General features: G+C 40.0%; 1 protein-coding gene across 22 annotated transcripts in view; it reads left to right on the top strand.

Annotated features, from left to right (window-relative positions):
* Positions 1 to 13,501, top strand: part of TBC1D5 (TBC1 domain family member 5) — a 567,716-nt gene that overhangs the window by 483,642 nt on the left and 70,573 nt on the right. For 13 of the 22 annotated variants that reach the window (XM_067033834.1, XM_067033837.1, XM_067033851.1 and 10 more), the window contains 2 exons: positions 4,285 to 4,532; positions 8,601 to 8,666. In XM_067033834.1, the coding sequence (XP_066889935.1) occupies positions 4,285 to 4,532; positions 8,601 to 8,666 (314 nt within the window). The remainder of the gene's footprint in view (positions 1 to 4,284; positions 4,533 to 8,600; positions 8,667 to 13,501) is intronic. The other 9 variants (XM_067033841.1, XM_067033850.1, XM_067033846.1 and 6 more) reach the window with 1 other exon arrangement.

Below are 13,501 nucleotides of genomic sequence, written 5' to 3'. Positions count from 1 at the left end.
TTGTGGCAGGCGGGCTCCTTAGTTGCAGCTCACAGGCTCCTTAGTGGTGGCTCATCGGCTCCTTAGTTGTGGCATGCGAACAATTAGTTGCGGCATGCATGTGGGATCGTGCAGGGGCCCCCTGCATTGGGAGTGAGGAGTCTTAACCACTACACCATCGGGGAAGTCCCGATGCTATTGCTTTAATCAGATGCAAATGTGCAGCTTTAAATGCTTTCACTGGGGGCTTCCCTCGTGGCGCAGTGGTTGGGAGTCCACCTGCCGATGTAGGGGACAAAGGTTCGTGCCCCTGTCCGGGAAGATCCCACATGCCACGGAGCGGCTGGGCCCGTGAGCCATGGCCGCTGAGCCTGCGCCACCGGAGCCTGTGCACCACAACAGGAGAGGCCACAACACTGAGAGGCCCGTGTACCGCAAAAAAAAAAAAAAAAAAAAAAAAGCTTTTATTGAAAAAATGAATAAGTGAATGAATGAATAAACCAAGCATTCAACCTTTGGGAATATAGATAAAATAATTAAAAATGAGTTGAAAACTCATTATTTGACAATATAAACAAGCGTCTAAACATTTTATTGCAAGAGTGAAATAAATATTAGATACTTAATATCAGACTTGAAAGAAATCTGTAGGTAAGAAGGAAATAAATCAGGGTGGTGAAAAGATTTGGATACCAGGAAAGGAAAGAAGGTTGTGGAGAATTTTTACAGAGGCGATACTTTTTTTTTTTTAAGATTTAGAAAGGTTTTAGAAGTTGAATGAGAGCAGCTTATGATCCTGGGAATTAAGAAGGCATTGGAGACCCTAGAAGCTCTTTCAGTAAAGAGAGTGTGGGTTAGAAAGCCAGGCTGCAAGAGATCAAGTTGGCAGGAAGAGGGTAGAAGAGGCAGCAAGAGCCACCCACTTTCAGAATTTCAGAAACTGTACAAAAAGGGCCCAGCAGTGAAGCCAGGTTGGGTTCTGGTACAGGTATTTCGAAGGATTCGTGGATCTTCAGGAAGATGCCTCTGTTGCTGCTGATTTAACCCACTGAAGAAGGCTGTGCTAAAAGAAAGTTCTTGGCACAATTTCCTAACAATCCCTCCTAGGTGGTACTGTTTTTAATAACAGTATGTAGTGTAGACGACAGTAAGGACAGTAACGAAAGACTTTGATTACACAGAGCCAGTTGCTCATTAGATTTGGTGTTCAATGTCTTGTTAACTCCAAAGCCCTCTTAGCATTTCTTTTAACACTATTTACACATTGCCTCCATCTTTAATCCAGCCCAGCCCGGTCCTCACTGTCCATCAGATCTCTTGACAACTGCATTAATTTTCATTAATTTAGCATACGTGACTTAACAGCCAATAATAACTGTTGCATAATGTTTAGTATGTCTTGTGAAGACCGCTGCTGCTAATATTTAAGATCTCTCTTAGCTAGCTTTGTCATAAAAGTTGTCATGCCTGAAACACAGTGGGCAGCATGCTTAGCATGCTTGCTCTGGAAGTACATGGGTTATAATTGTGTCTATCTGAAAATACAGTCACCTTCAATAGTTGTTTTCAAAATTCTTCTTATTCTTCTGGAAGCATGGGTAGTGGATGAGGGGGAAATTGGATGAAAACAAAAAACGTTCAAAAAAAAGAAAAACAGTGCTCATCCTCTTTTAAGAGCTATTCAGATGAAAAATGGCTCAGCATTAGCTTGATCTGTGTGTTTTTCATAGTTTTTAGTAGTAATGAAGATGCCTTAACCATAGCCTCTTGATAATGCTCTAGCAGTTTCTTAGTACTTTTATCAACATATGAATTTTAGAACTGGCAATATGGGAATTTGACTAGTACATTTTTGTTTATAAAAAAAGGGTAACAACATTATAACTTCTTCATATCCGTGAATTATGAATCTTGACTTGCATACAAGCAAAACTAAAATGCAGTGGAACTTCAGTATCCTAATAACTCTTCTTTCCACTATGACTCGCGAGAAAGGGGGATGCATGCAGGCTGCTGAGTGCACTGCAGTGCCAGAGGTGAACGCCTTCTGAATCCAGAATTTATGAGTTCTTTACATGTCATTCATTCTTTTTCTCAATAAACATGTATTGAGCACCTTCTCTATTGCCAAGCTGTAGTGTCTATACATTGAGAGGTCTCTACTCTCTTAGGAAGCGTATAAAAATTGGAAGTAAGTGGTGCGTCATCACTATACATCCTCATCTCCATTAGGAAACATTATTTTCAATAATTTTTCGAAGGACATTAAATAGCTTTGTTCTTTAAAGATGAAATGATGCAAAACGAACCATTTGAAAGAGGATTTTTTTTCACATTTCATGCATTATAAATGAATAGCTCATTTCTTTTATAAAGCAAATTCCAGGTTTTTAATTTGATTTGTCCAATCTCTGAAGCAATATAAGCTTCCCATACCTAGCCCATAATATTAGCTAGGACCGTTAAAGACTTTATGGAAGGAAGAAGCATAGTGTTCTTTGCTTTTTATTACAGAACTCTGGATCAGTTCTGTTTTAGCGCCCTATCTAGTAATGGCAAGGATACAGCTGTCATATAAAAAGTAGGAGAATTACCATGTAAGTGCTGCCAGGTAGATGTGAGAGGAGGAAGTGATGGCAAAATTCAAGGTAACTGAAATCATAACAAGTGGATCCCTCAAACTTGATTTTCAGTTTCCTACTTTTATGAAAAAGAAGCTAAATACTAGAAAACAAGCTTCTATTAATGATTGGGCAGTAAAAATGCAAACTTTAATACTGACATGGTCAAACTCCTACAACTAAAATACTTTATAATCATAACTGGTCTTTCACATAATAGCCCTGAGATACTTCAAGATGATGAATCATTTGGGAAGTAATCATTCCTTTTAGCAAATGTTGACTTGGTGTCCTCTATCTGCCAGACAGAGCACAGGTGCTGGCAAACCCTGGTTTCCGAGAGAGGACCTGTCTGAGAGGGAGCGGGGAGTGGAGGGGAGTTGACTGCTGCTGAGACGTGGCGTGAAGTAAGGATGGACCTTTGCTCTGCCGAGTCATTGGTGACCTCCAGGGGTGGTTTCAGAGTGATGGCAAGGAGGCCACAACCAGACCTTAGTGGGCCAGGACTGGAGAAGCACAAGTAGCACATTAAGACACTTCTGAAAAGACGTGTTGTGAGGAGGGAAAGAAGTAGGATGGTAACCAGGAAAGAATGAGGGTTCAAAGGAGAAGCTGGGAGACATGCTTGCGCACACGCACACGCACACACACACACACACACACACACACACCACGGTTGTGTGCTAATGGGAAAGATACGGTAGAAAGGGGGAAATGGTGATGGAGGAGAGCAAGATCCAGGAGCAACAGTCTCCAAAGGTCAGAGCAGATGGGATCTCCCCGCATGTGTGGAGGCGGGCCGTGGCCAGGAGCAAGGGATGCTTCCTCCATGGTGATAGGTGAAAAGGCTTAGACTACAGGTAGACGCAGCTGCCTTCTAACAAATATTTCTAGTACACCTGTTATGTTCTAGGCAACTGGCAACATGGCAGAGAGACCGAAGTCCTGTCTCCATGAAACTTTTATTCCAGTGGGGGTTGGGGGAGGTGGACAGATCATAGCCACATAAGTAAAATATGTAGTATGCCAGATGATGCAAAGCACCATCAGGAAAAGTAAAGCAGGGACGTGGGGAAGGAGGATACGGAACGCGGGGGCAGTAGTGTGGGGTGAGGGTGGACTCAATTCTCGTGGACCAGAGCCCTTGATGTACTTCTATGAACTGACTTCGTGGCTCTCAGACACATTTATTTTTCAAAGTCAGATTAAATATGGCCGTGTTCCCACAGGCCAGAGTTTGTGGGAAATCTATTTTCAGCCTGGCTTCCAAGGTGCTCCCTTCTGTGGGTTACCCCAGACTCACCCAGCCCTGTACCTCTTCTTCAGAGTCCTCATCACAGGTTTTAGTCATACATCTGTTTATGTGATTATGTGATGAATGTATTTTCTAGAATCTCCAGGAGGGAAACTATGTCTGTTTTGGACAGTTGCAGTGTTGGCTATAATGGGCCCTGTTTGTTGAATGAATGAATGAATGAATGAATGAAAAGTAAAAAGACTATTTTCCCTAAGCCACATCTTTAAGAATCTTGTTGTTTTATTATTCTGTGGTCACTTTGAAATTATCACGCCTCACTTCCTTTTTCAAAGCAGGTTAGGTATGTTTTTATATCAACAGAGCATATGAAATAGAGTTGTCCTCTAATTTAAACAATGTCTCTCCACCTAATTTGTTTTTTTACAGGACCAGTGCCAAAGGTGCTCCCCTGAATATAAATAAGGTCTCTACTAGCCTGATGAATTTTGGAAGAAAGTTGATTTCTCCGGCAACGGCCCCAGGTGGTGCGGATGGCCCAGTACCGGGAGGCAGTGGTGGTACCTCCTCCCCGGCTGTGGTTCCCACCAGGACCCTAGCAGAGGCCCCCAAGCATCCTCTGCAGCAGCAGCAGAGGCTGATGAAATCAGAAAGCATGCCAGTGCAGCTGAACAAAGGTAAGGGAAAATACTATTTAATCTAGAGGAAACACTCCCAGGGTAGCCTGGGATTTCCTCACCTGCCTATGAGGAATCACCATCCTTGAAAGAGAAATTAGTGCAAGACTTAATTTTTTAAAATCTGTTATAGTAGGTCCTTTTTAAATGGCAATATCAGGTACTATATTGTTCTTAAGAACGTTTTATGAGGTCATTTGTTAAAGTACTTGTTTTAACATCTGTACCTTAGTATACTTGTGTTTGCATCCTGGTGATGCCCACAGAGTATGGCGTGAACTATCACAGCATGGAACTTGAGGTCAGTTGACCGAGATCTCTGCTAGCTTTGTATAGTGATGCTTCTGGCTAGAAGAGCATCTGAAATGGGAAGGTCTGGTACCCTGGGCTCTGCTACTCAAGGCATTTGTCCGTGCCGTTGGTTTGGAGGAAGTGGGTCACCAGGCTTGCAGTCCCTCTTCCAGCTGCTTTACCTCCAAGGAGAACAAACTAGAGCCCAAAGCGGGGAAGAGGCCAAACAGAATATCTCAGGCAGCAGAGTCAGTGTCTGAGTCCCTGCACTGAGAGAACCAGAGAACGTGAGAGCCGGATCTCTCAGTTGATGAGTGTGCACTGCTGCTGGGAGTGCTGTCAGTGGCTCTCCTGCTGCGGGGACTCAGGTACGCTCCTTTCCATTTCAGGGCCTTTCCAGCGCTTCACCTGCCTCCGGTGTTTTGTTCATAAGGGAGCCCTTCAGGTTCTTACTCAGAACCTTTTTCTCTTATTTTCTACTTATTTCCAAAGACATATGAATTAAGTACCCCTACTCATAGCCGATTAGAAACAGCCACATTTATTTTATTTATTAGAAACAGAGTGATGGGACTCTGCTATCTATACTATGGAAGCAAGAAATAGTAACACGATGGCAGAAAATCTACAAAAATCAATCCTAAGGCCTCACAAAGCATAGTGTCTGTGGCCAGTTAGTGTCGGAGCAAATACCCTCCTGACCCCTGCCTCATCTGTGTCTTAAAGGTGTCCCTGGATCATAGCCAAGCTCAGTAACAAGTGTTGACAATAACAGTAGTAATATTGAATCAGTAAGAAGACCTTAAACCATGTTCCATATACTCTGTTTAAGAAGATTGCATCCAAAATTATTTTTAAATTAAATTATTGGCATTTAAACTGGTCAGAACTTAAGTTAAATGGACTCTTCTCCAATGATAGAAAATAATGAGTTATTCAATAATGAGTGTGTGTTCTTCTGTTAGTTTAATCATATTATCTGTCATTGCCTATATGAAGTATTAGACTTTATATAATTAGTATTTAAATTTCTATTAGAATATTCTGTTTACCTTACATACGAATATCTTTTAAAATTACATTCTTCTCTTTTCAATGTAGAGCTATCACACCTGATTTAAAGAATAGGAGACTTCAGACCATTAACATATTGTAAATGTATTTTAATGCCAGGAGACATGCCCACTTCCAGGATGGAAATGAATGTTATTTTATATATTTCTTAATTGTACTGTTTTACTGTTCTAAACAAATATGATTTCAATATTGCTTTGATAACAAGCTGTAGTCCGTAGTAATTCTAACTAATGGCAGCAAATGAGTCAGAGAATCTCTTAATGCCGTTAAATTTTCTGAGGAACCAAGCCAAATGACTACAGAAATATAAAGTTGTGTCTCTAAGGAAATGTCAAGTATTAATATCACAGTAAGTGAGAAAGGAAGTGCATGAGGATGGAACAATTGATGAAAACTAAGTCTCCAGTTATAAGGAAACAACTGAGCACTTAAGCGAAGTATTTGGAACATGAGCGTCACTGGGGCATTTTGTAACTGATCCCTGCGCTGAACGAAAGTGGTCTTGTTTGGCAACTCTCCTTTTTATTTCTGGTTTGTTCTTGTCATGTCAACCTACAAAAAGCTTGTCTACCATCATATTAAAGGTATATCGTCCTGCTAATGCCCCTCCCTGCATGAAGTTTTGAATAAAATGGAGTAAAAGGAAGGAGAAAGGTTTATACCAGTAGAAGCGAGGGTAGGTTGATCCCCTTCCTTCATTCACTCTCCAGTGAACCACGGGCAGAATCCTGAAGCTTTCAGACCCTTTTCCTCACCCGGAAATAAGAGGTTTGGGCTGATCCCTGGGGAGCTTCCCAGCTCCAAAAATCTGCGGTTCCGTTGGTAAAAGATACCAACATCGGTTGTTTATGCTGGTGTTTCCCACAAGTGTCCTGCTGTGCTGTGACACTGACAAATCTGCAGGTGTGTCACCTGGCCCTGGCAATGAGTGAGCACAGTGTTTACCCTTTCAGAAGGCATATGTTGGAATAGGACTTCTGACTATCTCAGAACAGAGTCATCTGCTTAGTGCCTTTTTAGTGTACGCCGCTGGAAAATTTGAAAGTTGTTTTGAAAAGTGGTTGTTTACGCAGCTGGAAATCCTTATGGCTTTCATAGGTTAGTTAACTCTCAATTACCTGTGCTTGTATAGGGGAAGAGTTCTACGGAAAAGCCAACATTCATGTATCTGTCACTTGAAATGCCTTCTGCTGTTGGTGTCTCTGTTGGGGCCGGGGCTGAAGGGAGGAGGGAACACAGGTGATCCTCCATCATTTTCCTGGTGACATCCAATATTAAAATTAGTCTCAGTCTCTAAATTACATGAATAGGTGATCCAGAAGCAGCAGAGTGAAATGGGTAGCAAGCATAGAATTGAAAATTTTTAGATGTACGGAAAATGAGGCACACCATTCACCAGTGAATAGAGAGTTAACTATATTATGAAAATTCAGAACCTGAGAAGTTCCACTAAAAGTTGTTTATCACTTGTTTGGCATATGTACCTATTTATAGATTTTATTTCAGCTATAGGAGAATATAAATGCATATATATTGTGTAATATAATGTACCGTTAATTGATAGGAATGGTCTAATTACAACCCAGTAATTTCCAGATGAGCTGGCTGTGCTGTAAATCATAATGGTAGCAAGGTGGTCAAGGCACTGAGGGTTGTTATATAATTGAAAAATTGATATATATTTTTTTACTATTGTGTAAACGCTACAGGGAAAGCAAATCTTTTAATCGTACATATCATACATAGAAAATATGGTGCCTTTTAAGAAGGCTTGTTTTTCAGCTCGTTAATCTCAAAATAGCATGGGGCTTCAGAAGCTGATCTATCCAGGGGATGATTCTGTCGACAGTAACTGTGCTTCATATTGAACTTTGTCATCCAGGAAGGAAATCAAAGAACCAAAAAAATCTTTCTTCTCAGTGGTCGTGTACCTCAAGTGCTTCACAGTTATTTCCTTTTCCTTTCTTTCCTGCATTTTTAAAATGTACTCCCTTCCCCCCCCCCTTTTCCTCTGTTTTTTGAATTTGAACACTTCTTTATTTTAAGAATTTACTACAGGTCCAATTTGTAAATGAAATCTCGCCTATAATAAGTATATCAAGTTTAAAGGGTATGCAGTTCACAGATTTATTTTTACATGTTGACATTTATAAGTGCATGTGGTAACTTATGAAATCTTTTCAATACTTAATATGAAATTAGAACTTGTTTAGGTCTTTATCTTATCACTGAAGAAATTGGTTTCAAGTTTAGTTAAAAATAAATTTTGTCTGTTGCAGAAGGAAATCAATTTCAGAAGAATGTTGACTTCTTAATAAAGGCATATAACTTACTTTTGGATAAAGAATTTTTTTAAAAAATAAGAAAATATAAGATCATGCTGTTATTTGTAGCATAATGAAATCTGCTCAGCCAAGTCTTTTGATGGCTAAAGTTTCCTATACTTTACACTAGTAGAAACTTGTTTTTTTCCTTAAGAAAAACAGGCACAAAAGCTTTTTAGGAAACACTTTTTAAAAATCAGTTCCTTTAAAAAATATTTTATATTAATTTTTCTAATATTGTGTTGTATTTTCTGTTCCACTGTACTTTTAGTAATTAGGTTGATAAGTAAAAGTATTCCAGCATTAAATATGAAAGAAAAGTTGATTTTTTTTTCCCTCTTTATGATATCTAATTATTTTTTCTTATGAAATCCAGGCGATGTAGTTACAGGAAGCGATGCTCAGGTTTCTGTTCCTGCCCAGACCCTAACTGACCTCCCAGGTATAGTTACCATGGCAATGCAGTATCTCTTTGCCTGCAGTACTATCATTGCCTCTTCCCAAATTCCATTTTCCTTTTTGCCCACCTTCCATTCATGCTGTTTATCAGTTCACTCCATTGTTCAGCCACTGAGTGGCACTGTTGTTAAGAACAAAAGTCCCCTCTCATGTCATACCGTGCTGATGCCAAATCCCGTTAAGATGTGGGTTTTTTATCAAGTTTGCACCAGCTTCTTTCCTTGCCGAAATATAGTCACTCTAGATTTTGTGATTATTTTACCACCACATTTTATTTGGCAGCTCACGCTGAGGTGTTCTTTCAGTTGTGCATAGATGCTCTGTGACAGGATTTGACAAATTAGTTCTAAGGTTAAGACATTTTAGATGCTGTGTGTATACATATTATTGTATGTTTTAGCCCGAGGTACTTATTGTATTTTAGCTAAAAGAATTACAACTTGATTCTGAAATAGGTTTTTAAGTACAGGCTTCGTACTATGAATCATATTAACAGAATTAAAGTTCAGTGTGACAAATCTCTATGTAGAGTCATTGGCAATGATTTAAAATAAAAAGATAATAGGTAAATATCATAACTGTGTGTTCAAAACCTAGAAAAAGTTTATTTAAGAAATACAGAATAATAGTAATCCATATTCAGCAGCTCCTGTGGAATTTAGAAACATATAAATATTTAAAGTTGCTGCATTCATCTTTTATTATGTAATCTTTTTGATAAAAAATATGCTATAGAGAGGAATTCTGTATTAAATGGAAGACTAGACTAACTTTAAGAATCCTCCATTCAAATTCAGACAAAAAAGATAGCCGTATTAGTTGAAATTCCTATCATGTCTTCCTTAATTTAAAATATCCACACAGTACAGTCATGCTACTAGTATGAAAATACTGTTCTAATAATGATATGTCTCCATAATATCTGTGCTTTTTAATAAGTTAACAGAAAACAATATATTGTGATTAGGAGATCAGTGGGGTGTTGACTTAACATCTTAAAAAACATACTGTGGCACAGAGGGGTGTGATCTTACTTCTATATATAGTTCTGTGTTTCACAGGTACGGTTTCTGGCTGTGTTCTGGTTAAGTGAACCAGCTGACCTTTAGGGCTTTTCAAGCTCAGGGATTCTGTGAAAAGCTGCTATTTACTCTTCTTGGTTTCTGTGGAGTGATCTGTATGATAAAGGGGTACAGTTGCACGGCCAGTAGAAGAGGCAGGTCACCTCCAGATGACTTCTCTTTAGCTTTGTCAGTTATTGCGCTTAGATGAATATTGATGTGATCTTCTGATACGGTGAAGACTCATAGGACTTAAATTTGTTTCCTAAAATTAAAATCTGAGCCCCCCAGGCAACTTCGTTTTTGGCCTCCCCACGTGGCTCACGGGATCTTAGTTCCTTGACCAGGGATCAACTTGGGCCCTTGGCACTGGAAGTGCGGAGTCCTAACCACTGGACTGCCAGGGAATTCCCCCCAGACAACTTTTTAACCAGCGTTTCGTTATCCCAAAGTGAGTTCGCCACAGAGTATTCCTCTGGGTATTGAAGCCCGATCATTTTATACCTGTGGAAAGAGAAAGCTGAAGGCTGGCGTGTCTGTTCTGACTTCTGTTTTTATGCTATTGCTCAGTCCATGTTTTCCTGCAGACCAGAGCCACGTGAACAGTGTCGCTTTTTAAATAGACTCTTAAAGAAGGAGGTTGTATCATTTTGTTCAAATAACTTGTGTTGTAGAAGTAGAAGCCTCTGATTCACTTATTCAACAAGTGTTCGTTGAGTGCCTACTGTGTGCCAAGCTCTGTTTTCATCAGTCCCTTGGGCTTCCCTCCAGCTTCACCAGACTGCTAGGGCATCCCTGGTGCTTTAGATGACCCAGCAAGCCCGCATGGTCAGGAACCAGCTCCTTTTCTGATACCCTGTTCTAAATTACCCTGCCTGCCCTGCTCCAACAGAGACTGTATCAGTCTGACAGTGAAGAGTCCAGTGGCTTAATGAGACATGAGGCCAGATAAAGAACTTCCAATCTGTGATGAGACAGTAGGATGATACCTACCCGGATTTGGAGAAGTCACAGTGTGTTTCCCTCAATTCACTTCCTGCAGAGTGTCAGAAAGCAAGGGGAAGTAGAAGTAAACCAAAATAGTCAGTGGTGGTAACAAAAAACTTTCTATCTCTGCTTGATAGGATCAGTAATATTGGAAATTGGAGAATCTCATCAGATGTGCTAAACCCACAAAAGTAGGTATACTTTTCATTTCAGGGAAAAAAAACTAACATTTAGACTTCCCAAGTGTCTTTTTTTCAAAGCAATGGAGCAAATTTCAAGAAATTAAGTAAATGTCAATATTTTCAATGATTCTTTGATTGTAGATAGTCTTTTCTTCCCATGAGGTTTCATATCTGTATCTTTGCCTTTTTTTTTTTTTTTTTTTTTTTGCGTTACGTGAGCCTCTCACTGTTGTGGCCTCTCCCGTTGCGGAGCGCAGGCTCAGCGGCCATGGCTCAGGGGCCCAGCCGTTCCGCGGCATGCAGGATCTTCCCGGACTGGGACATGAACCCGTGTCCCCTGCATTGGCAGGCGGATTCTCAATCACTGCGCCACCAGGGAAGCTCTCTTTGCCTTTTAACACATAATAATTATACAGGTTTAATTTTTTGAAGAAAATTCTGAATATAAAGTGAGATCTCACAATTTAGTCAATAAATAATATTTGGAAAATTGTTGGAAAGTTCCATTTTATATTTCTCAGTGTAGGTTGCAATCATAAAAAAAATTTGCCACAGGACAGTTCACTTTTGGCAACTCAAGGGTTTCTTCAAATTATTTTTGGAAATGGAACATCTATCCCCAGGAACTTTTTTCGAGAGATACTTAGGAATTATTAATTTATAAACTAAAAAACTTTAAAACATGGGGAGATAGACACACGCATATACACAGACATTACTTCCAAAGAGAATGTAGAATTTCTAACAACAGAAGTATATAAGTATTATCATATAATGGACCCTTAGGAAAGAAATTTCGATTTCTTAAGTTATTGCCATAGGCAATGTTAAAATTTGTATTCGTGTATATGTATTTATGTTACTAACATGAATGTATGGATATCATAGATATCATTATATAACATTTATCAGGTTGTTTTTTTTTTCTTTTCCATTATGGTTTATTACAGAATATTGAATATATTTAGTTCCCTGTGCTGTACACTAGGACCTTGTGTTTATCCATTACATGTATAATGGTTTGCATCTGCTAATCACACACTCCCAGCCCATCCCTCCCCTCCCCTCCTCTCCCCTCCCATCCCCTCCCCACACCTTGGCAACCACAAGTCTGTTCTCTATGTCTGTGAGTCTGTTTCTGTTTCTTAGTTAACTTCATTTGTGTCGTATTTTAGATTCCATATATAAGGATATCATATGGTATTTGTCTCTCTTTTTCTGACTTACTTTGCTTAGTATAGTAATCTCTCTACGTCCATCCATGTTGCTGCAAATGGCACTATCTCGTTCTTTTTTATGGCTGAGAGATATTCCATTATATATATGTACCACATCTTCTGTATCCATTTATCTGTTGATGGACATTTAGGTGGTTTCCATGTCTTGGCTATTGTACATTGTGCTGTTATGAACATAGGGGTACAAGTATCAGGTTGCTTTTTTAAATAAAAAATGATGAGAAAGATCAAAAATCTCCCTGCCCAGATAACCACTGTTGACATTCTTAAGGTAAAACTGAAGTACATATAATATTAGACAATCTCCAATTAATTAAAGGCATTACATGGGAAATAAAACAACCCCCTTTTCTCCTCCCACTTCTTTCTGCCAGCCCATTTCACTAAGGGTATCCACTGTTAAGTTTCTTTTAATGCCTTGTAGGAAAAAAAAAATAGATTTTAAACTGAGAAACAACATGCAAGTCACATTAATGTGTTAACAGCTCGTGCCTGGAGATGACTTCACTCTGGACCTTCAAGCTGGAAACACTAACAGAAAAGTCCCAGTGCAGGTGACAAGCAGCAAATTGGTAGAACAAAGAAGAGGGAGGTCAAATCAACTCAAGCAGGACATGGTGACAAGAGGACAGAGAGCTGCTGCTGCCCACAAGGGTGAGGGAGGGGACTACAGAGCCAAAAGGTTATCCTGGTAGATGACCCGGTACTGGCCGCTCCGGGTATTGTTGAGACATGATAGTCCTGAAGCAGAACAGGTAGTTCCATTATGTTCTGAACAATTGCAGAGAAGTACAGAACATATAAAACAAATTTGGGGACGCATCAATTAGCTAGAAAATGCCTCTTTTTGGAACACTTACTCAAAAAAACATTGAATAAATGAGTTGTTTTTGGATTGAGAACGAGGTCAGAATTTGCCCTTTGATATCCAAAGACCTCATTCCACTTTTCTTTAATTCGAAGTCACATTTACTGCAGCCCTTTGTAGGGGAGCAGGACGGTGTATCTTTGCCCATCCGGGCTCTGCAGTCAGGCCTGGGTTAGGGTCCTGCTTCCGTCAGTGCCTTGCTGGATGACCCAGCGAGGCCACTTCACCGCTCGCCTGTGAAGACAGAGGAAGAGCAGCTGCTTCAAGAGCAGTTACCTGTGCCATAGTAAGGGCTCGAGGGCACAGCCTCCTTGGGGGGGGGGGCAGTCCTGGTGGTGGCATCATTATGTGTTTTCCTCAGGTACCTCTTTGGTTTCCAGAATCGAATAGATGAACCTACTTAACACCTCTGGCTTTTCTTTGCTTAACAATGACTTCTGACAATCTGAAACCCCGTGTTTGCACGCCAGCCCTGGACACGA

The sequence above is a fragment of the Kogia breviceps genome, chromosome 5 (genome assembly GCF_026419965.1).
Source record: "Kogia breviceps isolate mKogBre1 chromosome 5, mKogBre1 haplotype 1, whole genome shotgun sequence".
In the NCBI taxonomy this organism is placed as follows: domain Eukaryota; kingdom Metazoa; phylum Chordata; class Mammalia; order Artiodactyla; family Physeteridae; genus Kogia; species Kogia breviceps.
The sequence above is the reverse complement of the archived record's forward strand: the minus strand, read 5'-3'. Positions and strand labels throughout refer to the sequence as shown.